The 22391-nt window shown below is 36.8% G+C and overlaps 1 protein-coding gene across 2 annotated transcripts in view; it reads right to left on the minus strand.

Annotated features, from left to right (window-relative positions):
- Positions 1 to 566: 566 nt before the first annotated feature.
- The window catches only part of LOC132039547 (DNA ligase 4), a 45310-nt gene continuing 23485 nt past the window's right edge, over positions 567 to 22391 (minus strand). For both annotated transcript variants that reach the window (XM_059430025.1, XM_059430024.1), the window contains 16 exons: positions 21360 to 21435; positions 19154 to 19278; positions 19040 to 19074; positions 18592 to 18650; positions 9433 to 9516; positions 8942 to 9037; positions 8786 to 8834; positions 8442 to 8529; positions 8114 to 8317; positions 7450 to 7575; positions 7199 to 7298; positions 6988 to 7093; positions 6729 to 6859; positions 6450 to 6614; positions 3697 to 3852; positions 567 to 1488 (listed from right to left, as the gene is read on the minus strand). In XM_059430025.1, the coding sequence (XP_059286008.1) occupies positions 768 to 1488; positions 3697 to 3852; positions 6450 to 6614; positions 6729 to 6859; positions 6988 to 7093; positions 7199 to 7298; positions 7450 to 7575; positions 8114 to 8317; positions 8442 to 8529; positions 8786 to 8834; positions 8942 to 9037; positions 9433 to 9516; positions 18592 to 18650; positions 19040 to 19074; positions 19154 to 19278; positions 21360 to 21435 (2321 nt within the window). In that variant the 3' untranslated portion in view covers positions 567 to 767. The remainder of the gene's footprint in view (positions 1489 to 3696; positions 3853 to 6449; positions 6615 to 6728; positions 6860 to 6987; positions 7094 to 7198; positions 7299 to 7449; positions 7576 to 8113; positions 8318 to 8441; positions 8530 to 8785; positions 8835 to 8941; positions 9038 to 9432; positions 9517 to 18591; positions 18651 to 19039; positions 19075 to 19153; positions 19279 to 21359; positions 21436 to 22391) is intronic.

Raw genomic sequence — 22391 nt, forward strand, 5'->3', positions numbered from 1 at the left:
CGACGAGCTCGATCCAAAGCAAATCCCCGTTTGTCATAGGCAGGGGGTTTCGAACCTGAGACCTCCATTATAAAAGCCCCATGCTCAACCAACTGAGCCACCCTTGCGGGTCATTTTCTTACTATTATTAGGTAAGTTAGTTTTGTCATTTTTACAATTTACCCCATGTATTCTGAATACATGGATATGCTTATTCCACATTCGAATCCGTATAAAGTAATATATGGATTCTTAATTAATGTTTATTTTGATGTGAAGATTAAATCCTCTCATCCCGACCAAACACATTGTATAAGTGCATGATGACTTCTATTTGGAGAATAGCTCTTCTAAAACCCAAAACCAAAACAGCCCCTAAATAGTACCAATTTCATCACATCAACGTCAGAAAGAACATTCAAAACTTCAATCAAAGATCAGTTAGTGCTCTCAAGTAACAATATGCTACAAACTATTTCGATATGCAAATATTTTAGTTCAGCATTTCTTCGACACCCAGCAACTGTGGATAGACAAAAAACAAAGGGATATCCCCCTTGGCTTTCGACCTAGGGTGCTAAGGGATAACGCTTCTAACAGCTGCGCCAATAACAATAACTGATAAAACACCAAACAATAACAGAATGATGTATAAACTGTTTTTAATCATTTACACCAGAAATGCAACACAAAAGAGACTATTATATTTATATGGTCCTGGAGAAAAACAAAATGAAACAAAACAAAGCTTAATAACTTTTTAAGGTGGTGGATGGGCATAAAGGGTTTCACCAATCTTTGAGCAACTCACCAGCTACATCTTTATAGCTAACTTTCTTTTTCTTTTTAGGACTGGGATTAGTAGCTGCCTCTGGCTTGTCGTCCTTTACAAGAGTGTCCACGCTTTGGGTTGGCTTACTTTCCAAGTGGGGTATCATATGCAGTAGCATAGCTTGGACTGGATCCACAGGGTCTTCCACCTTTTCATCCATCTCATCTCTGTCTTTGCCCCTGGCAATATTTCCACTTCCATATGAAGTTTCGTGAACTTCGTCCAACCTTTCACCAATCACACTGCATTCAGCAGTCCCTTGTGGAAATATTTCACCATCTCGTGAAAATTCCAAATCTTGTACAGCATCCTCATTTTGAACTCCTGAACTCTGCTCTTCAAAAGTTTCATCGGTTCCACGAGTCCCAACAGCCGCTTCACTCTCATCATTATGAAGACGCTCACCTGAAGTAGCACTTTCATCAGATTCATTTTCACGAATTTTAGCACGTCTATTTGTGACCTTGCGTTTAACTCTCCGTGGCATGTTGATCCGCGCTTTCCCTTTTGCTGTAGCACTACCAGTAGGTCTTCCTCTATCTCGTTTTCTATCCCTCTTTGGTAGCGTGATAGCTCGGCACTGGTCTGAAATTTCTTCAGCTTTGCTCTGTACTCCATGTTTATCAGGGGAAGATCGTCTTTTGCACCTTTTGGCATTACCTTTTAGCTTATCATGTCTATTAAGCCAGGGAAAACATCGACAGTGAGATATTTAGTTAAAACACATAATCCAACTGCCAGCAAAAGAAAAGATCATGCCTGCTTTGAATTTACTATGCATAACTAGCTTGTTGGGCAAGATTTTCATAGCAAAGCTAGAATTTCAAGCGTGAGAAGATGGATATGTATAGATTACTGGACAAGAGATGAGTAATTTGGCTGCAGAAAACGTTGCTAGGACTGCACTTATCAATGAATTGACTTTGTTGCGTTATTTTAAGGATATTAATTGACTCTTTGTTATGGACATAAATATCCTACATTTTATTTCATTTTTGCGCATAATTTCCAGCATAAAATCTACTTACATCGACAAAAGAATCCTTCAGAAATTCTTTTGTTTAAGAAAAATGTATTTAAGGGCTCTTATCGACTCAATAATTAGTTCTTTAGTCGCCTTCCTACATCAGCAATACCAATTTTAGTTATTTTTGGTGATTCTCGCCCAAATTCTGGTAAGACCTAGCATGGATTTTACTTATAACAATACAAATCCACTTCTGTGCAAATTGGCTCTCCGGGGTAAAAGTAAGTAGAGGAAAGGTAATCAATCATTCATAGAAATCTATATCAGCTATACGTGATATCCCTAATTTTCTGGCATCAATAATGGACGGAATCAATAGTTTGCAGAGGACGTCTCTAAGGCCTCATTTGTTTGCACTTAATGGGGGTCGGAATCTAAATCATTTAGATCTCAGCCCATTAAGTGCATTTGTTTTTTTAAAGATTTTATCACTTATTGGGTCTGGAAACATCTGATTTGCTCAGATCTGAAAATGAGTCTTAAAGTTATTCAGACCTCAGATACACGCCTTTTAATTTAACACTTCTTCAAACCACGGATGCGATGAAATGCATTTCTTCACAAATTTCCTGCTATTGACTATTATTTGTATGATAAACAATATTAATTCTTATGACTTTTGTCAGAATCAAAAGTTTCCGTCTCTTCTTTATGTGGGTTGCCATTGAAAGTGATAAGTACCATGAAAACACCCATATTTTGTTTGGCACCAAAGAATTACGATGAAATTTATGAAAAAAATGTTTATTGTTAACCTTTGATTGATATTTGGATCTCTTATTGTTTACTATTAATTATCTTATTTTATGGCAAATTTAGATGGAATTTTTTTTTCCATTCTAATTCTAATGGGTCTGTGAAACCCGTCACATAAGAGAGATGGGGAAGAAAGGAGAAGGGGTGGGGTGGGGGAACTCATATTTTTATCTAATTTTAAATTCTCATTTTTTTAACTTTATATTAATATTTTTTAAATTATTTTGTTGATATAATAGTTAATTAATATTTTATTTAAATTTTATATGTAATAATTTTAAAATAAAAATAAATTATTCATGTTCAGATGTTGAAAAACAAACAGTCTTAATGATTTAGTGTCCAGATCTAGAGACTTCGTCTTAATCGTTCAAATGTGTATTCAGATTCAAACTTCTTAATCTTAATGAAAACAAATGCAGCCTAACTCTCAATGGCTAGAAGAAAACCCTAATATAACGAAGAAACTTTTAAGTTCTCATCTATGAACGGTATGTCAGGCAATATTTATCAACCACCACTCTCATATATGGCAATTTGAAGAACATTATGTTGTAAACAGTTGAAAGTGAAAGCATAATTATCAGAAATGGTTTCATCTTAAACTAGGAACTGAATGTCTCATTCTTACCTTTGTACTCCCTTGTCCATATTTTTCACTTATTCGACTAACTATTTGACCAATTTTGGAGCTAACTTGGATTAGATTAGAGCTAACTTTTTCAATAACTAAAATTTATATTATCAAAAACTGCAAGAAACATGCTATAAATCGCAATTCTACTCCCATAGAGAAGAACATATTTTCAAATGGAAGAAAGCAATATACATTTTAGAAGAAAGCAAGTATCTTCCTATATATTATATAGTAGGTGAAAGGTAGTAAATTTGCATAGCAACCAAAAGAGCTTCCCCAAAGTATGGCTGTTGCATGTCGTCCATGTAAGAGCAACACCGCCCACCACCCTCAACACCTTGTTGGCAATTTTAAAACATTACTTGGTATGCAAATTTTGGAAGACAAAAATGAAGAAGAATAATTCCAATTCTAAATACTACACTAAGACTCCTTATCTGGATCCATAAGAAATACACAACTCACCTCTTCTCAGAAATTGACACTTGAAAATTGCTCGGTTTTAGGCTGTAACTCCCCTCATGCAACTTCTGGTCCTCTTTAAAGGAATCCTCCAACCACCGTGCTCCAACTACATGCAGCTTTGTATTGTACAAAACATGCTTCTCAGCCTCTGAGAAACTGAACTTTAAAGATTAGGATGTTATTAAGACTAAAGAACAAGAGCATATTATGTATCCTCATTCAGTGTCAGGAAAAAAAAAAAACACATCATCCTGACATCAAAAATTACAGAACTTACAGGGTTTTGATTAAGTTATATATACTGCATGATACTCTACCATATAGTTTCAGGTGTCAACTTCTCAAATTCATAATTGAATCGGATAGAGTAATTCATCTTTTGATATGAGATTTAACCACTTTCAACTTTATGAGAAATATTAGAGGTTGCAGTTATTCACATTTTAAAATATAAACTACAAAGAAAAGAATATTTGGTGACGTACAAACTTTGTAGCTAAGTCATTAAAATCCGTCGCTAACTGGATTAACAACGGTTTCAATCCGTAGATAAAATTGCCATATCTAACATTTTAGCAATGGGTTTTGCATCCAACACTGAAGAAGGAAAATCCATAATAGTCAAAAATAGAAGGAAAATCCTAATAGTAAAAAATAATACGTAGCTAACTCTAGCGGCAAACTTGTTCCGTTGCTACACTTAGTGGCTAACGCGAGTTCTGTCACTGAAAGTGTTAGAAGCTAGGTGTTATCACTTCATAAGTGATGCCATGCACTTTAGAAAAGTGTGCGCTGAAAAAAAGGACGAGCAAAGTCTTCCAAAGGAAAAGTACTAAAGCAATATCTTTAATTGAGTTCAGGGCTAACACACCCATGTTGGTGTTCTTGGGAGCTTAATTAAATATCGACATTATTGTATTTTGGATGTTGCGATTAGCTAGTATATGGCAATTTGTCTATGGCAATTTGATTGTTATTCTACAAAGTCAAAATACAGTATTTGGTACTTTTTATGTTTTTGTACATTGTGCGTTTCACTTCTAAAAAATGTGTGCTTCAGTGCTCAATTTTTGCTTCGAGTCCCTTGGACCTAGTCGCTCTTTGGCGAAGCGACTAAATACACTGGTTGCTAAAATCTTAGCTACAATGGTTTTACATATGGATTGTGTTAGAATCCTTGTGAATATTATAGAATATACTCCCTCCGTCCCAATTTATGTGATATAGTCTGACTAGGCACAGAGTTTAAGAAAGAAAGGAAGACTTAGGAAACTGGTGGTAAAAAAACAAGTCACAGATAATTGTGTGGCTGTAAATCATTCCATTAAGGGTAAAATGGGAAGTTTTGAGTTAAATTATTTTTAAATATAGAAATGTATCATTCTTTTTGGGACAGACTAAAATGGAAAGTTTATCACATAAATTGGGACAGAGAAAGTATCTAAATATAGTAGGTAGTTGAACTTACTCCTACTGTAATTATGTATTGATTTCCTTTCCTTTTTAAGACGGATTGAAGTAATCTTGTCCACAGGAGAGAAGGTATCACCATTAAGTAAGCAATCTTTCCTCTCAAGTCCACAGTTGGTTGTCATTGGGTATATATGGTGAAGGTTGGCCCCGATAGACAGATTGATCGCCTAAAGGATCGACTAGTCGCCAAGGGTTATACACAGAGTTTTGGTCTTCACTACAGTGATACCTTCTCTCCAGTGACTAAGATTGCTTCAGGCCCGTCACATTTTATCTATGGTTGTTGTTCGCCACTGGCCTCTGTACCCGTTGGATTTAAAAAATGTCTCTCTTCATAGGGATCTCAAAGATCGAGGTATATATGGAGCAACCACCTAGTTTTACTGCTCAAGGAGAGTCTAGTCACACAGTGTGCAGACTACGACGAGCACTTTATGGCCTGAAGAAGTCTCCTCGAGCATGGCTGGGGAAGTTTTAGCATGATTATTCAGAAATTTGGCATGGTACGAAGTGAAGCTGATCATTCTGTGTTCTATCATCACTCTGCCCCAGGTTTGTGCGCATGTACTTGGTGGTTTACGTTGATGACATAGTCATAACAGGTAATGATGACGAGGGAATTACCAAATTGAAACATCCCCTTTTCCAGTCTAATGATCTGAGAAGCACATAGCCGAGGAGGATAACAACTTTAACCATTTTCTTCCAGTTTGCTATGGGAATTTTCACTACAGTCAACAGAAACGTGCCCAATAATGGGAGAAGTTTACATGGAAGAATTCCAGGACCTTCACAATCAGTATATCATTTGGGAGGTGAGAAAACTACTCGATACTAGAAACAAAGATCTTCAATTACCAGAACAAGAATATTAGCCAACACATCTAACTGTTTCTACGGCTTTCAACCGTATATGCCTACTCATACTAACTGGAATACCACTTAGTAATTGAGGATTCTAATGGTTGGTTATATAGATTTATGATCAAAATACATTTGATGTAATCTAACATATGAAACAATGCGATAGATGGACATATTTAACTAATGCTGCCATGGTTAATAATAACTTAATCACATAAACTCTCAAAGCATAATACTCTGGATTTTCTAAGAAAAGTACCAAAGATAAGATCTATTTGCAACTCGGGACAAAATTACCACTGACGAAAACTGCAAAAATGAAAGAGGTTGCTAACCACCAGGATGCTGATTTTAAAGTTCCAATATGAAAGGTGGACATCTTACATTCAGAAAAGTAAACTAGATTTGTAACTTACCTATTTAAGACTTCATTGAAGTTTACGTCAAACTCTGGTAGAGACATGACGACAACATGAGTAGCATGACAAAGATTGTCACCAACTTTCCCACCACCTACAGAAATTTCAACTTTCATCCTTCTCATAGCAAGTTCCACTAAAGCCTTGCAATCTGAATATTTCCTGAAACACATAGGAAAGCTTTAAACCTCTACCAAATAACAACCACGTCAAAATATTAATACCCAAGTAGAGAATCTAATAGTACAATTGGACAGAGAAGATAGGAATTCTCACAGACACCGCTTTGGAATGAAAAAGTAAATGCAGCAACCATGAAATCGAGCCCATTTATCCTCGGGACAGTACTTTTTCTTGTAGTACTCAACAGTTTTGGAGTCTTCTGAGTGTTCTATATTGCTAAAAAGCTGCAATAAGAAAAGACAGAGAAGAACGGACAGAATCAAAGAATATTGAACATTTTACAGTAATGCTCCTACTGCTGAAGCTACGAACTCATATAAGTTTTTTAGCAGATAATTATACCAAATTATACCTGTTTAATGTCTTCAATGCTGAGGTCAGAGTAGAAAGAATCAGAATATTCATCCACTTCTGCTTCCATCTTTTTCTTTGTTGAATCAGAAAGGAAAAGAAAATACCTTCAGCAAGAGACCAAGAAAGCAAAGTCAAAAGCATCGCAGATCAGATGGAAGTCTAACTAAAGGAAGAGAGAACAAGATGAGAAAAACTGACAGGTAACTTACTTTGGCTGTAAAGGAAGGAGCTTCTTTTGCAGACAGCAGTCAAAGAGCCAAGAGATTTGAATAACATCTCCATGAGGTTTTGCAGCTTGAAACTTGATACCTGTCATAAAAATATTTCAGCTTGAAACTTGATACGTGTCATAAAAATATTTCCTTATTAACCTCCAAGTTAACGGGTGTTCACATGCACTTTTCTAACTCCGTGCACCTAGACGAGAGAGAGAGAGAGAGAGAGAGAGAGAGAGAGAAACCCCTGCTTTCAGCTGCTAGACAATGAGTAACTGAGTCATTCAAATTCATGGAGAAAGCACCCCCATGCTCGACCACCATTTTGTGCAAGGAATCGAGTGTATGTGATGAAGGCATATTAGCAAAATCTGGTATCGTCAAGGATATCTCTTATGCCCATTTAGGTGACAAATACTTCTTACAATAAATCAGATACATGTTAGCGTAACACGACTAATAGATACATAACAAGCACATAGAGCTAAAAGTAGAGCCCGAAAATCTAATTCTCCCAAGGATTCTCAGGGCAGAATAAACTTAAGAAACAACTGACACAAAATTGTCTTTGTGCTAATACAAATATTGTGTATATGATAAAAAAAAAATTAGAAATGGATCTTGGGCCTAATTCAACCCTAAAAGCTAGCTCATAAGGGGAGGATTGCCCAAGATCTTATACAGAGTCCATGTTCCCATCCCACAATCGATGTGGGACTCCAACAGTATACTATTAACCCATTGACCACAACAAAGCCCAAAAAATAAAAAATAAAAAAAAAGGATCAAAATTACAAGGTAGATCTTTTCTTTTGTTGGTAAAATTACAAAGTAGGTCATGCAGTTAATTCCACAAAACAGCTTAGATACCAGAGTACATTTTTTCTTTGACATGATAGTTGAGGATACAAAACACCATGTTAGAGAATATTGATGTTTCACCCTTGATTTGAGACACGTCAGTCTGAACAAAATGGGAAGGAACTGCAGAAACATTCTTCTTCTCTCGTTTTCTTGTTGACCTAATGGTCTTTGGTTCATGATCCTGCCCAACCCCATAATCGGCCTCCCTCTGCGTGGTACCATTGCTTGAATGTACCAGCTCAACAAATGCTGAGACAGGAATAACAAAAAGTTCTGCTATAAGTAGAAGGTGAGAATAGAATCAAAGAACATAATGATACCAGACAAAGTTGCAAACATAGACATCAAACATCATTGTAACAAGACCACTAACATTGCACATCAAGACACTCATGCCAAGGCTTGTCATATCTGACTCGATCAATACGCGGAAATCTCAAGCTGTATGGCGCAGCAAACACCTAGAAAGAACAGAAAATGAGTTCTGATGACTCATCAAATTTTCATCACTTCATTGGTGAAATGGGTATATGGTATAGATAACATGAAGCTGATTTCAAGCATCTCATGAGTTGATCAATTCACGCACCTAATGAGTAAATGATTGGATACAAAATAAATTACAGAAAACAAATTCTCCAGGATGAGTTCCAACTCTCATTGCTTTTATGCTAAATGCTAACAAACAGAGAAACAAGACTTCTAGTCCAGCTGTACCTCAGATCTTATTGTTCTAATATCACTTGTAATTGAAACAATGATGGATCTGCAATGATAAACAGGAGTCAGATAAATAATTGCATGATCAACTCCTATTGCAAGAAAAAAGAAAAATATAGAAACTCCTATGCAAGATTAGTCAAAGTCGCCTACTTCTCTGGACTTTCAACCCACACGTCTGGTCGCTCTTTTGCATTATTTGTTACTTGATAAAAAGTTGGTGGTGCCTGCTTCGGGTACTCATACTTCCTGCCAAAGGGAATGCGCCAGTATTAGCAAAATACACAACTTGCGATATTCTGTCTAAACTAATATGGCTAATCAAAGATCCTTGCCACCTTTGCATGGAATACTTTTATAGATATTTAGAATTTTCTTTTATATTTTTCACATCTTCAAACATTTTCCTGAAAAAATATTCTTGAGGAGATCAATGAGGTGGACAACCAGAAGTCTCACTGACTAGTAAAACAGCTATGCCTAAACCCGTACCTGCTGCAACTCAATCAGTCACCAAAGTAAACCACTGTACATTTTCACAAGATAAGGTGCAACAAGCAAGAAGAGCATTCTGAATAGTGCAAGAACAAAAGGTAAAACAGAAAACAATGTCCCAACTCAAGCTACATCGACAGAAATATTGCCTGAAATAGGGCTTTAATCGAGTTACTATGGTATTACGTTCCTCATCAGAAACTCCAGTGCCCACTCTGCAAAAAGAAATGAACCTGCAAAAATATGCTAAATCAGAATTCAAGAACTGAAGTATTTGAAATACACATCAGTCATCCTAAATCCACATGATTTACATTCTTTTTACTATGTATTAAAAGACGTTGAAAACCTTTCAGAAAACTGAAAAGGCTCAGAAACCTATTGAATTACTTCACAGAAAAGAAAATCAGATATAGATATGACGCCTCCTGTGCTACGTTGAAAGACATCTCATAAAACAGCAGTACTCTACACAAATGAAAGCTCCTTAATTTCCTGAAATCTAAGGATAGTAAACTAACTATTGCAGCAGGAAGAGTACAACACTTGTTAATCAAGACTGACTATACAACAGTGCTAAAAAGGTCAAGATCATGGCAAACATGTAAAATTTAATTATCGATCAAATAAGAGAGAAATTTACGATGTTTGAACTAAAGAGTCAAAATTGACAAGTTAAAAAAAAAAAAAGGATGAATTGAAAACCAGCATTAAACATAGAAAATAAATATAAAAAAAAAAAACCAGTGAACATGCTCTTAGACCTCGTCAAAGAAGGTAAGCATCCAACTAAAAAATTGTAACCACCCGCCGCTTGATTTTGAGCATTTATGGTTGAAATTGTGTTTTGAAGCTATCTTGTCAGACATTGTATTTTGTTTGACTTCCGATGTTTTTAGACTTTCTATTTATCTATGTTATGTAACTTTTGAGACAATTGCGCCGTTTCCTTGAATTTATTGTTGGTGGTTCACCTAGAGGGTAGTGGCTTCTTAGGTGCCATGTCACGGCCTAGTTTTGGATTGTGAAAAGAACCAATTGGTTGTGTGTGCATTACTTACTATATTCAAGGAATTTGTATTCTCCTTTAGTCATTTGGTCTGAGCAACAATTACCAAGTTCAACTTATAAAGCAGTCAAAAGTCAAATCTTGAGCAACATACAATTCCATTACCGGTCATTAAATGAACAATTACTCCCAACTGCACTACCAGTAACAAAATGAACAATTAGTCCCAACATTGTCAAGAATGCTTATTAATATAGTTATAGAATGATGTTCAAAGACAAACCGACTTGTAAATAAGATGAAGTTGATAGGTTTTGTCTCCTCTCCGTCTGAGTCATGATATTCAACAACAATTTAAGAAACTTGCATTCTTCTATAGAGGGTGTTGTGGTTGGATTAAAAATAGCTTTTAAGCACCTTTTAGCTTATTCGAGTGTTTGGTAAATGTTACAGAATATTGTTGGAGGATTTTAAATATATGATATGATTATAAATATATTATATTACCTTATATAGCTAGCTAAATCATAGAAGAGATCTGTAGGAATCATAGGAGATCTGTAGAATATTTTCTTTCCTTTGATAGACCGTCTTCATCTGTATAAATACATGTAACTCTTGACATAATAGAACAATCCTCTTCTGCTAAACTACATGGTATCAGAGCCACTAGGGCTCAAGGTCTTGGTTCAGAAAATTCGAAACTTTTCCTAGCATCTTGGGAAAAGGTTTCGGCTACTTGGGTCCAGCAGAATACGTCTGTGCTTGCTGTCCCGGCATAACCTCATCAGTACCAGGTTGTTTTCTGGTGTTAAATCACTGTTTGAATTATTATTTTTCTCCAGGTTCATTTTTTTTTTTTGTGCATTTGCATTTGCGAAATCTGGAAACTTGTTTTGTGCTTCTGCAGCTGGTTGGTTCTGTTTGGGTGTTCCTTTACTGCACTTGTCGACCAGTTTGGTGTCAGATTGTTGATACTTTGCTCTTGTTAATCAGTTTCTTGGCTAAACATTAGTTAAAATGTCTGAGGATAAATCTGTCACGACTGAAATTGTTCCGGCATTATCCAAATTACAGATTATAAACTAAATGGGTCTAATTATTTAGATTGGAGTAGGAAAATCAGGGTCTACTTGCGTAGTGTTGAAAAGGATGACCATCTTACCCAAGATCCTCCAACTAATGATACCAAAAAGGCTTGGCTAAGAGATGATGCTAGACTACACTTGCAAATCATAAACTCTATTGATAATGAAGTAGTTGGTTTGGTTAATCACTGTGAGTTTGTCAAAGAGTTAATGGATTATTTGGAGTATCTATATTCTGGCAAAGGTAACTTATCTCGGATTTAAGGCTTTCTATCGTTCTGAGAAGGAAGCTAAGTCGCTCACTACATACTTCATGGAATTCAAGAAAACCTATGAGGAACTGAATGTACTTCTACCATTCAGTACTGATGTCAAAGTGCAGCAAGCTCAGAGGGAGCAAATGGCAATAATGAGCTTTTTAGCTGGACTTCCCTCTGAGTTTGAGACTGCTAAATCACAGATCCTCTCCAGTTCTGAGATCACTTCTCTCAAAGATGTTTTCAGTCGAGTGTTGCGCACGGACAGTACTTCGTCCAATCAGCAGACCAGTGTGCTCGTTGCAAAAGGAGGAGGAAGAAATAACAATAATGGAGGGAGATGGGACAATAAAAATGATGCAGGGAGATGGAACAATAACAATGATGCAGGGAAATGGAACAATAACAATGATGCAGGGAAATGGAAGAATAACAATGATGGAGGGAGGTGGAACAATAACAACAACAATAATGCCGGGAGATGGAACAGTAACAAAGGAGGAGACAATGACAATATTTGTCGCTACTGTAAGGAACCCGGGCACATGAAGCGAAACTGTAAGAAATTACAGCTTCGCAACCAACAACTTCAGACTGCTGCTGTTGCTGCTGCTTCTAGTTCACCTTCAACTGTTACAATCTCAGCTGATGAGTACGCCAGACTTTTAAAGTATCAGGAATCAATGAATGTATCCACCTCAGTCTCTGCCCTTGCTGAATCAGGTAACAAATGTCTCATTTCCTCCTCAAATAAATGGATCGTTGACTCGGGTGCCACAGATCACATGACAGGTAATCCCAACATTTTCTCTAAATTCCAGTCACATAAAGCACCATCCTCTGTTACCATAGCCGATGGGTCTAGTTATACCATTGAGGGATCTGGAACCGTTAAACTCACTCCATCTATTACCTTGTCCTCTGTGCTAGGTTTACCTAACCTTGCCTTTAATCTAATTTCTGTGAGTAAACTTACCAAAGACCTAAATTGCTTTGTCTCATTATTTTCCGATCATTTTCTTTTCCAGGATCTTATGACGAAGCAGATTATTGGTAAAGGACATGTATCAGATGGTCTCTACATTCTTGATGCCTGGTCACCTCCATCAGTTGCTTGCTCCAGTATCGTCTCGTCGTTTGAAGCACATTGTCGATTGGGACATCCTTCTTTACCAGTTTTGAAAAAATTATGTCCTCAGTTTCATAATGTACCTTCAATAGAATGTGAGTCTTGTCATTTTGCAAAACACCATAGAAGCTCGTTAAGTCCTAGAAATAATAAACGAGCTGATTGTGCCTTTGAATTAGTTCATTCAGATATTTGGGGACCATGTCCTATTGTGTCTAAGGCTAGGTTCAGATATTTTGTTACTTTTGTGGATGATTTTTCCCGAATGACGTGGATTTACTTTATGAAAAATCGTTCTGAGGTGTTCTCTCATTTCTCTAATTTTTGTGCTGAGATTAAGACACAATTTAACGCTTCTATACATATATTGAGGAGTGACAATGCTAAAGAATACATGTCAGCTTCATTTCCGAACTACATGAATCAATATGGTATTCTTCATCAATCTTTGTGTGTGGATACACCCTCTCAAAATGGAGTGGCTGAGAGAGAAAATCGACATTTGCTTGAGACTGCTCGTGCTTTGTTGTTCCAACTGAAAGTAACTAAGCAATTCTGGGCAGATGCGGTGTCCACAGCTAGCTTTTTAATTAACCGCATTCCATCCACAGTACTTAATAGTGATATTCCTTATGGTGTTCTCTTTCCTAATAAGCCATTATTTCCATTAGAGCCAAGGGTATTTGGGTGTATATGTTATGTTCGTGACGTGCGACCCCATGTTACTAAACTAGATCCAAAGGCCTTGAAGTGTGTCTTTTTGGGATATTCTCGCCTACAGAAGGGTTATCGATGCTACTCTCCAACCTTAACAAATACATGGTGTCAATAGATGTGGTATTTTCGGAGAACATATCATTTTTTTCCTCTCCCGACACGTCTCCCACTCAGGGGGAGGAAGAAGAATGGCTCATCTATAAGACCACTCCATCGAGCTCAGAACACTAGAAGGAGGTGCCTTCTAGTGTCTCTCCTGATAAGCAAACGATTGAAAATGTGTCTTCTGATGTTCCTCCTGCTCCAACAAAGCCGCCGATAGTTCAAGTTTATTCCAAGCGACAAGCGACCAATGATGCATGTCCTGCACCAACTCTTTCGTCATCAGATCCTCCTCCAGTCACTCCCTCTCCAGCTGAAAATCTTGACATTCCCATTGCTCTTCGCAAAGGTAAGCGTCAGTGTCAATCATCATATTCCATTGCTAATTTTATCTCATATGACCACTTGTCTCCTGCGTCTTGCTCTATGATTGCTTCTCTAGATTCTATCTCTGTACCCAAAACAGTTAGGGAAGCTTTGAGTCATCCTGGGTGGTATGCTGCAATGCTTGAGGAGATACATGCGCTTGATGAAAATCACACTTGGGATTTGGTGGACTTACCAAAAGGGAAGAAGGCAGTGGGATGTAAATGGGTTTTTGCAGTCAAAGTAAATCCTGATGGTTCTGTGGCCAAGCTTAAAGCCAAATTGGTGGCTAAAGGATATGCTCAGACTTATGGGGTGGATTATTCCGATACATTTTCTCCAGTGGCCAAACACACTTCTGTTCGCTTGTTTATTTCTCTAGCCGCTTCTGAGAATTGGCCGCTACATCAATTGGATATCAAAAATGCATTTCTTCATGGTAATCTCCACAAAGAAGTGTATATGGAGCAACCCCCCGGTTTTGTTGCTCAGGGGGAGTATGGGAAAGTCTGTCACGTGAAGAAATCCTTGTATGGTCTGAAACAGAGTCCTCGTGCTTGGTTTGGGAAATTTAGTGAGATGGTTCAGGAGTTTGGGCTTACAAAGAGCAAATGTGATCATTCAGTCTTCTACAAACAATCAGCAGTTGGCATTATCCTTCTTGTTGTATATGTTGATGACATTGTCATCACTGGGAGTGATTATGCAGGAATAACTTCTCTCAAATCATTCTTGCATTTGAGATTTCACACGAAAGACTTGGGGCAACTGAAATACTTCTTGGGAATAGAAGTAAATAGGAGCAAGAAGGGAATATTTGTATCTCAAAGGAAGTACGTCCTTGACCTACTTGAGGAAACTGGAAAGTCGGCAGCCAAGCCCTGTAGTACTCCAATGGTTCCTAATATGCAGCTAACAAAAGATGACGGTGATCCCTTTGATGATCCAGAGAGATATAGGAGATTAGTTGGTAAATTAAACTCTCTCACTGTAACTCGTCCGGATATTGCTTTTGCAGTAAGTGTTGTTACCCAGTTTATGTCTACACCAACAGTCAAACATTGGGCAGCTTTGGAGCAAATTTTATGCTACTTAAAAGGAGCCCCTGGACTTGGCATAGTATATAGCAACAATAGACATACTCGCATTGAATGTTTTGCAGATGCTGATTGGGCTGGATCCAAGATTGGTAGAAGGTCTACTACTGGCTATTGTGTCTTTGTGGGTGGAAATTTGGTATCATGGAGAAGTAAGAAACAGAATGTTGTATCTCGATCCAGTGCAGAATCCGAGTATAGAGCTATGGCACAATCCACATGTGAGATTATGTGGATACATCACCTTTTAAGTGAAGTTGGGTTGAAGTATCCTACACCAGCAAAACTTTGGTGTGATAATCAAGCTGCCCTTCATATCACCTCGAATCCTGTGTATCATGAAAGAACTAAGCACATCGAGGTGGACTGCCATTTTATCCGTGAGAAGATTCAAGAAAACTTGATTTCCACAAGCTATGTGAAGACGGGGGAGCTGCTAGCTGATTTGTTCACAAAGGCGTTGAATGGTGCTCGAGTTAGTTATCTGTGTAACAAGCTGGGCATGATCAATATATATGCTCCAGCTTGAGGGGGAGTGTTACAGAATATTGTTGGAAGATTTTAAATATATGATATGATTGTAAATATATTATATTACCTTATATAGCTAGCTAAATCATAGAAGAGATCTGTAGGAATCATAGGAGATCTGTAGAATATTTTCTTTCCTTTGATAGACCGTCTTCATCTGTATAAATACATGTAACTCTTGACATAATATAACAATTCTCTTCTGCTAAACTACAGTAAATTTAAAAGAAAGATTTTTGGCTTTTTATAAAAGTTATTTGGGTTTGACCAAGAATTTTACTCTCTTGTCCCTATTAAGTTTTATTATGCAAAAAATGCCCTACACAACAAAAGCCCTAACTTTATTCCTTTCTTTCCCGTTCTTCCTCATTTTTGTCTTTCCTCCACCGACCAATATTGAGATTTCAGATCTATTGCAGAAACGAGGAAATAATAATATGTTTGAAATTCCACTACTAGCGAACAACTTCTCCACGAAATAAGTATTTGGGAAATAGGGAAAAATTGTCTATGTAATCTCATGAATGCAAGTGGACAATATCAATTTAAAATCAGTACTCTCTCAATTAGGACTCTCTGAGTTTGTATAAACTTAAAGACCACATTTCAACCATTCCCATTATTCTGGGATTAGGATTACTATATTTATTTGTTCATTTAATCAGCTTGTCTTTATGAATTTAAGCTTCCTTTTTTTTGTTTTTATCAAGTAAATGTATTTTCGTTCATAAACATGGCCAAACTGGCCGTATACAAGGGGTATACCATCTACAAAATATGATTGTCTACAAACTCCATCAAATCATCTATAAAGCAAGGGACTTTCTGTTGCAAAAGAAAATAAGGGATAGAAGACAACTCCTCAATTGAGAGAAACTCGACTCTACTCCTTCAAAGGCTCTTCTATTTCTCTCTCCAAACTACCCACATTAACGCAAGCGGAACCACGCTCCAAGCCCTTCGTCTTCTCCTCCTCCTCCCACTCTTCCAACTGAACATCAACTCTTTCACAGTTTTACCCAAGGATTGTCAATCCACCTAAACATATCCCACCATAATCTCATGGTTAGTCCAACGTGCATAAGAAGATGATCCACGTCCTCCCCGGTCTCCTTACACATGTAACACTAACTGACGCAGACAACCTTCGCCTTTCTAAGATTAAGCTATTTGAAAGTTTGAATTGCTTGACAACCAATATTAGTATTGGTATGTCTGTCTGACATCTATTTGTAACTTTTGAGTAAATTAGACTGTGGTAAAGGTTAATCTCGAAAACTACTTTCATAAAGAAATTTAACATAAAACGATTTTAATAGACAAGTTAATTTGCAGTGAATCAATTTAGAAAAAAAAAAATTGAAGTATTCGGCTCATTTGTTGTGTTAATAACTTAAGAAGGTATCATTCATTTTAACAGAGAAGTACTTATAAGCTCATTTTTACCAAACATATCAACAACTTATTTCAACATCAGCACTTAAAAAGTATTTTTCGGAACTCGGTGCTTCAAACTACTTAAATTCAGCATACCCAAAAAGGTTCATAGTCCTTTGGTTCCAGCAACAATGACCAAGTCAACATATCTACAGAAGTAGTCGAAAGTCAAATATAGCAATAGCTTACTATAATTAAGAAACTTACATTCTCTATAGTCTTCTTGTCTAATAATAATAATAATAATAATAATAATCCAAGTAGTTGAAAATGGAAATAACAATTCGAGTCCAATAGAGTACATAGGTATTGTTCATAAAATGGATTTTGTACCTAACTCAACCTCAAAATTAGTACATAAGGTGAGAATTCCCACGACTACATAAGGGGAGAACAACTCATTCCCTCAACTGATATGGAACACTTAACACTCCCCCACACGCCGAACTAAACATCTAAGTGTGAGGACACTATAACATGAGGACTCGACATTAGGTAAACCAATAATGGGGATGGGTCTGGCTCTAATACCATGTTAAGAAAATGAATCTTGCATATAACTCAACCTCAAAAGCTAGTTCAGGATTGCCCGAGACCATATAAGAAGACATCAACCGTTAACTCCACCAATGTGGAACACTTAATAGGTCTAACTAAGGAAAAGGAATATGTTTCTTTTTAGACACATTTTGTTATTTAAAATGCAAATGACCCTCTACTAAATATTAGCAGAGAATAAATGGTCAAGTTAACATTTACTTAAAGTCCATGCAGCCTTTCAGTTTAAAGACTTTCTATACTTGGGAATAGCAAACAACTCGGAAGTATAGATTAAAAGAACAGACATCTCAGCTAGAGTACCTATTGGTGCATAGACAAATTGACCAAAATATTGCCTCCCCACCAAACTTATGTGAAATAGTTCCAATTTGGAACATCTGGCGTCCATCCATGAAATTGACACTTGTGCAAAGAAATTCCAAGTAGGTATTTGTTTATGTTTTTTGAAACTTTATATGCAAACACTATTTTTCAAAGTTGTGGCTCTTTTTTTTTTTTTTTGGATAATTGTAGTGTCCAGGCCAGCTTGCGCACACGTCGATTAATTCCACGGGATCCGTCACCTCCTACCAAAGATCAGGTACCATGTAACTTTATCCACCAAGACACAGATGGAAAGAAATCACCTAGTGTTTTTGTCTCTGTTGGAATTTGAACCTGGCACCTCATGGTTCTTAACCCACTTCATTGAGCAGCCACACCCTTGAATACTTTTTCGAAGCTATGGTTTGCATATGCTTCTCAAAGAAGTTTTTCAAGAACTCTTGTCCAATTCGCAAATCATTAAGAAAATACAAATACTCAAACATATATTCAACTTCAACAAACTTGTTTTTCGAATAAGTTTTCAAAAAAAAGCTCTTTGCATATGTTGTCCAAATGGCTAGAGTCCATCGAAATTCTAGAATTCGTAATATTTAGAAGCACACATTACAGGACATACAAAGATAATTAAAAATTTGACATAATATGTTGATTCTTTCATTTACGAAACTATCAAAAACACACATATACCTTCTGGGATATGTATTTGGAGCCGGAGGCTCTGCAAGACCCACCAGAAATTGAGCTACCTAATATCCAAAGGGAAATTTAGAGTTCAACTCATAAAAAATATAACCAAATAAGTCAGCGAATAAGTTAAGTAGGTATTTGTACATTAAAAAAAGTGATATTTGGAAAAAAAAAAAGAGTATTTGAAGTTCAGTTGAAAAAGTTTATTGGGAAATTAAAGTTGTATATGGATACGCATTTAACTTGATAAAAAGTTGAAATTTTGTGAGTGGAAAAGATTTTTCACTTGAAAAACTGGCCAAAAGCTCTATTTAAAACTTGAAACTCATCTTGAAAAAAAAATTCATAAAATCAGTCTAATGTATAACCAAACGCTGTTTTTTAAGAGAAAATTGAAGAAAAAAAAATCATGGACAAACGGCCCAAAGTAGCAGGTGGAATCTTCTACCTCTCCTCCATGTCGCCCAGAACCATAGTAGCCTCCTGTTGACAATGTGAAGTTAGCCCAAGAGAATACTTGGAACAAAAGCGGAAACAAAAACCTTCGGTAAGCAGTACAAACCGATAATAAGAACATCCAAATCAGAGCCAGCACGAACATATTCAGGCTTCATCTTTAGCCATTTTCCACTCCGATCACTTGGTTCCCATTTTGAATTTAAATCTTTCAAAACAATTCCTTCATCTCTGAAGAGCTCACCAATTATACCAGTAAGAATTAACATAATTAAGGGGAATAACAGTTCACATTAAATCAAACAAGAAAACACATACACTAAATAATCATCCAGGAAACCTAGTCTATAGTCATTAAACAATATCCCCATTCCTGGCATGCATATCTGTAGTTGAAACATAAGAAGAAGAACAACAACAACAACATACCCGGTGTAATCCCACAGGTGGGGGTTGGGGAGGGTAGAGTGTACGCAGACCTTACCCCTACCTCGTAGAGATAGGGAGGCTATTTCCAATAGACCCTCGGCTCAAGTATGGCATTTCAAAGCAGTTTGAAAAGGGAATACGGAAATAACAACAAAAATTGCGATATGGAAGAGGAGGAGGAGAAGAAGAGGAAGACGAGGAAGAGGAAGTGGAAGTGGAAGAGGAAGAGGAGGCAGAGGAGGATCCCTCAAATTGCAATGCTACCAGCCATAATTCTTTTGACTTGTTTGTCATGTGTTGTTCTCATCTTTTTTTATCCTTGTTTTTTCGTTTTCTGAGTGGAGGGGTTAGCTTCAGTTTTTTTTAATCGAATTTTTATGGATCGAAGGACGTGTAAGAGAAGCGGATCTAGTATGTTTTAAGTTCCTCTTTTTCTTTATGAAGGATCAGAAACACATGATTAGAATCACAACCACTAAATATATAGGTGCTCGCAAATGATTAATATTAGTCTTAAAGATAAAAACTTATACTTTGAAGATGACAAATCTGTAATCAAGAAAGTTGGGGAGGAAAGATGGAGAAGAGAGAAGGTGGGGAAGGTACGACAGATGGGGGTAACAAGTGAAGCTGGGTTCAATTTTGTAAAAGACCAAATAGCTTCCCCTATTAACTAAGTTGCTCGGATTTTGGGTGTAGATGTCCGATACGGTGCAGATCTAGAGGTCGGATCCTTCATGATCTAAATTTTAAGATTCCTGGGTATGGATCTAGTTACAGATGCAGGTGCGAAGATTCGGCTAAAAATAATTCAAAGAGACCTAAAAATAGAGTTATATGTCTAAATTATGAGACATTATGTGGAAAATTTACAAGGTATTCCGAAGATAAAATATTGATCAAGAGGAGAATCCCAAAAGGAGATATAAGGAAAAGGACTGACATAGAAATTTCTCTATACAAGCTATTTCATTTTCTTCAATTTCACCTTAGCTTTTAGTTTGATTACATAAATTATTGTATTTGTCCCGAATTTCTCCGTCAATTTTGGTCAAAGTACCCAAAATCGGTTGACCATATCCGGTACAGATCCCACACCGACACCCACGTCGCGTCGACATGGGTGCAACACAAAAAGTGAAGAGTCCGAGCAACTTAGGTTAGGCCTCATCTCTCTTCTCTCTCGATTTTCTCTCTCTTATCTCCCTATTCTGCCTTTGTTTTGTCTCTCCTGGTAAGATTCAATATGTGTTTTTTGATTTGGCATTTCTTTTCTCTCTTTTGCTTTTTTATTTCTTTCTCTTTGAAAGATTCAATTTTGTGGTCTTTGAATCTGAGTGCCATTTCGTCTCTGTTAATCTTGTTTGAAAGTAAATCTTTTAATTCAGACCATTCGTCTTGTTTCCTTTTTTTGCAAACGAGTTGCCTCTTGGAATTGGAATCAGACAATGGGATTAATTAAACTAAGGATCATGTGAATAAGGAAGAGGAAGAGAAAAACTGAGTTTTATGGAATCTTAGAGAGGGTGAGAGAGAAGAGACGGAGAAGAAACACGAATTCAGTTAAAAAGACCAAAAAGCCTTCTATACTACATGCGTTTGCATTAAAAATTAAGGGTATTTAAGGAAAATAATAGATGTGGACAATACTAACCTACTACCTTCATGCAGTAAGTTAGCAAAATCCTATGATATATATAAATATGTTTATTGAAACTGAAAAAAAAAAAAAAAAACCCTATATATATGGAAAGCTAAACAGAGAACAAAATGGAGACATGCTCAAGATATCACTTCAAATCTAATCTTTATACCACTAAATGTAATATAAGAATCTTGTTGTTGGACTCGAGAGATTTAGAACAGATAAACGTGAAGCAAACCTGTTCTCGACAGTTTCTTTAAAGAATTTATCAACATCGTCAACACTGCGAGCAACGATCGACCAACATGGCTCCCCTGTTAAACAGTCAAAAAAGAAGCAAATAAGAACTCAACTAAAGCAAGGAATATCCATGCAATTTCCAATTGCAATTGGTTATAAGTCACTACTATTACAAAAGAGGCAGTTTGAGGAGCTTCACATTGTCCTACCTGCTGAAACATGGGCAATTTGGAAATTTCAATAAAATCCATTATGGGGACTACTGCACGTTTGTGGTGAGAAAGAAGAAGACTTAGCTGACTCTACGAAAAAAACCAGGACCTTTTCATTTCATTCCCTTTGCATCCTAGTGTTAGATACAGGTCTATTTTGCCCCTAAGTTTGGGTCCTTATTACTTCCTACATCATCGCTATGAAAATCAAGCTACTTTGGAATCATTTTGGTAACGCGTTGGTCCTTGTAGTTCAGTGTTATATTTGCAAGTCTCTTTTTGGCTCTGGATCCTTTTAGTTGCCCACATACCATTGTTTCAACTTTTGAACCTTTTCTCTAAATGTCCAAACTGTCAGGCAGTGTCTCCAACCTTCTTTGCCTTTGCCATGTGAGCGTGATGTCATCTCTTTAACTGTTACTAAAGTTCTTTGGGTTGCTGTAGAGACAAAAAGTTAGATATAAACCCTAAACCCTAAGAGAGGCATGCGCGGATTGATAAGTCTAGTGGCTGGTTGAGGGGGGGCCTCAAAGTGGCAAACAGGAATGATTGTAATCTGTACATATCTCATCTTCTCTATGTATGCTGATGATTCACTGGTTTTGGATGATGATAATATTGACCAGTTGACAATTTTTGAAGCTATGTCAGGGATTCATGTTAATTGGAGAAAGAGCTTATTATATCCAAACAAGGAAGTGGCTCAGATACAAAGTCTGGCCGCACATTGGGGTGTTAAATAGGGAACCTTCCAACAACCTATCTGTGTCTAGCTTTGGGGGCAATGAACAAATCACTGGAAATAAGGCAAGGGATCA

This window comes from Lycium ferocissimum, chromosome 12 (genome assembly GCF_029784015.1).
Source record: "Lycium ferocissimum isolate CSIRO_LF1 chromosome 12, AGI_CSIRO_Lferr_CH_V1, whole genome shotgun sequence".
Classification (NCBI taxonomy): domain Eukaryota; kingdom Viridiplantae; phylum Streptophyta; class Magnoliopsida; order Solanales; family Solanaceae; genus Lycium; species Lycium ferocissimum.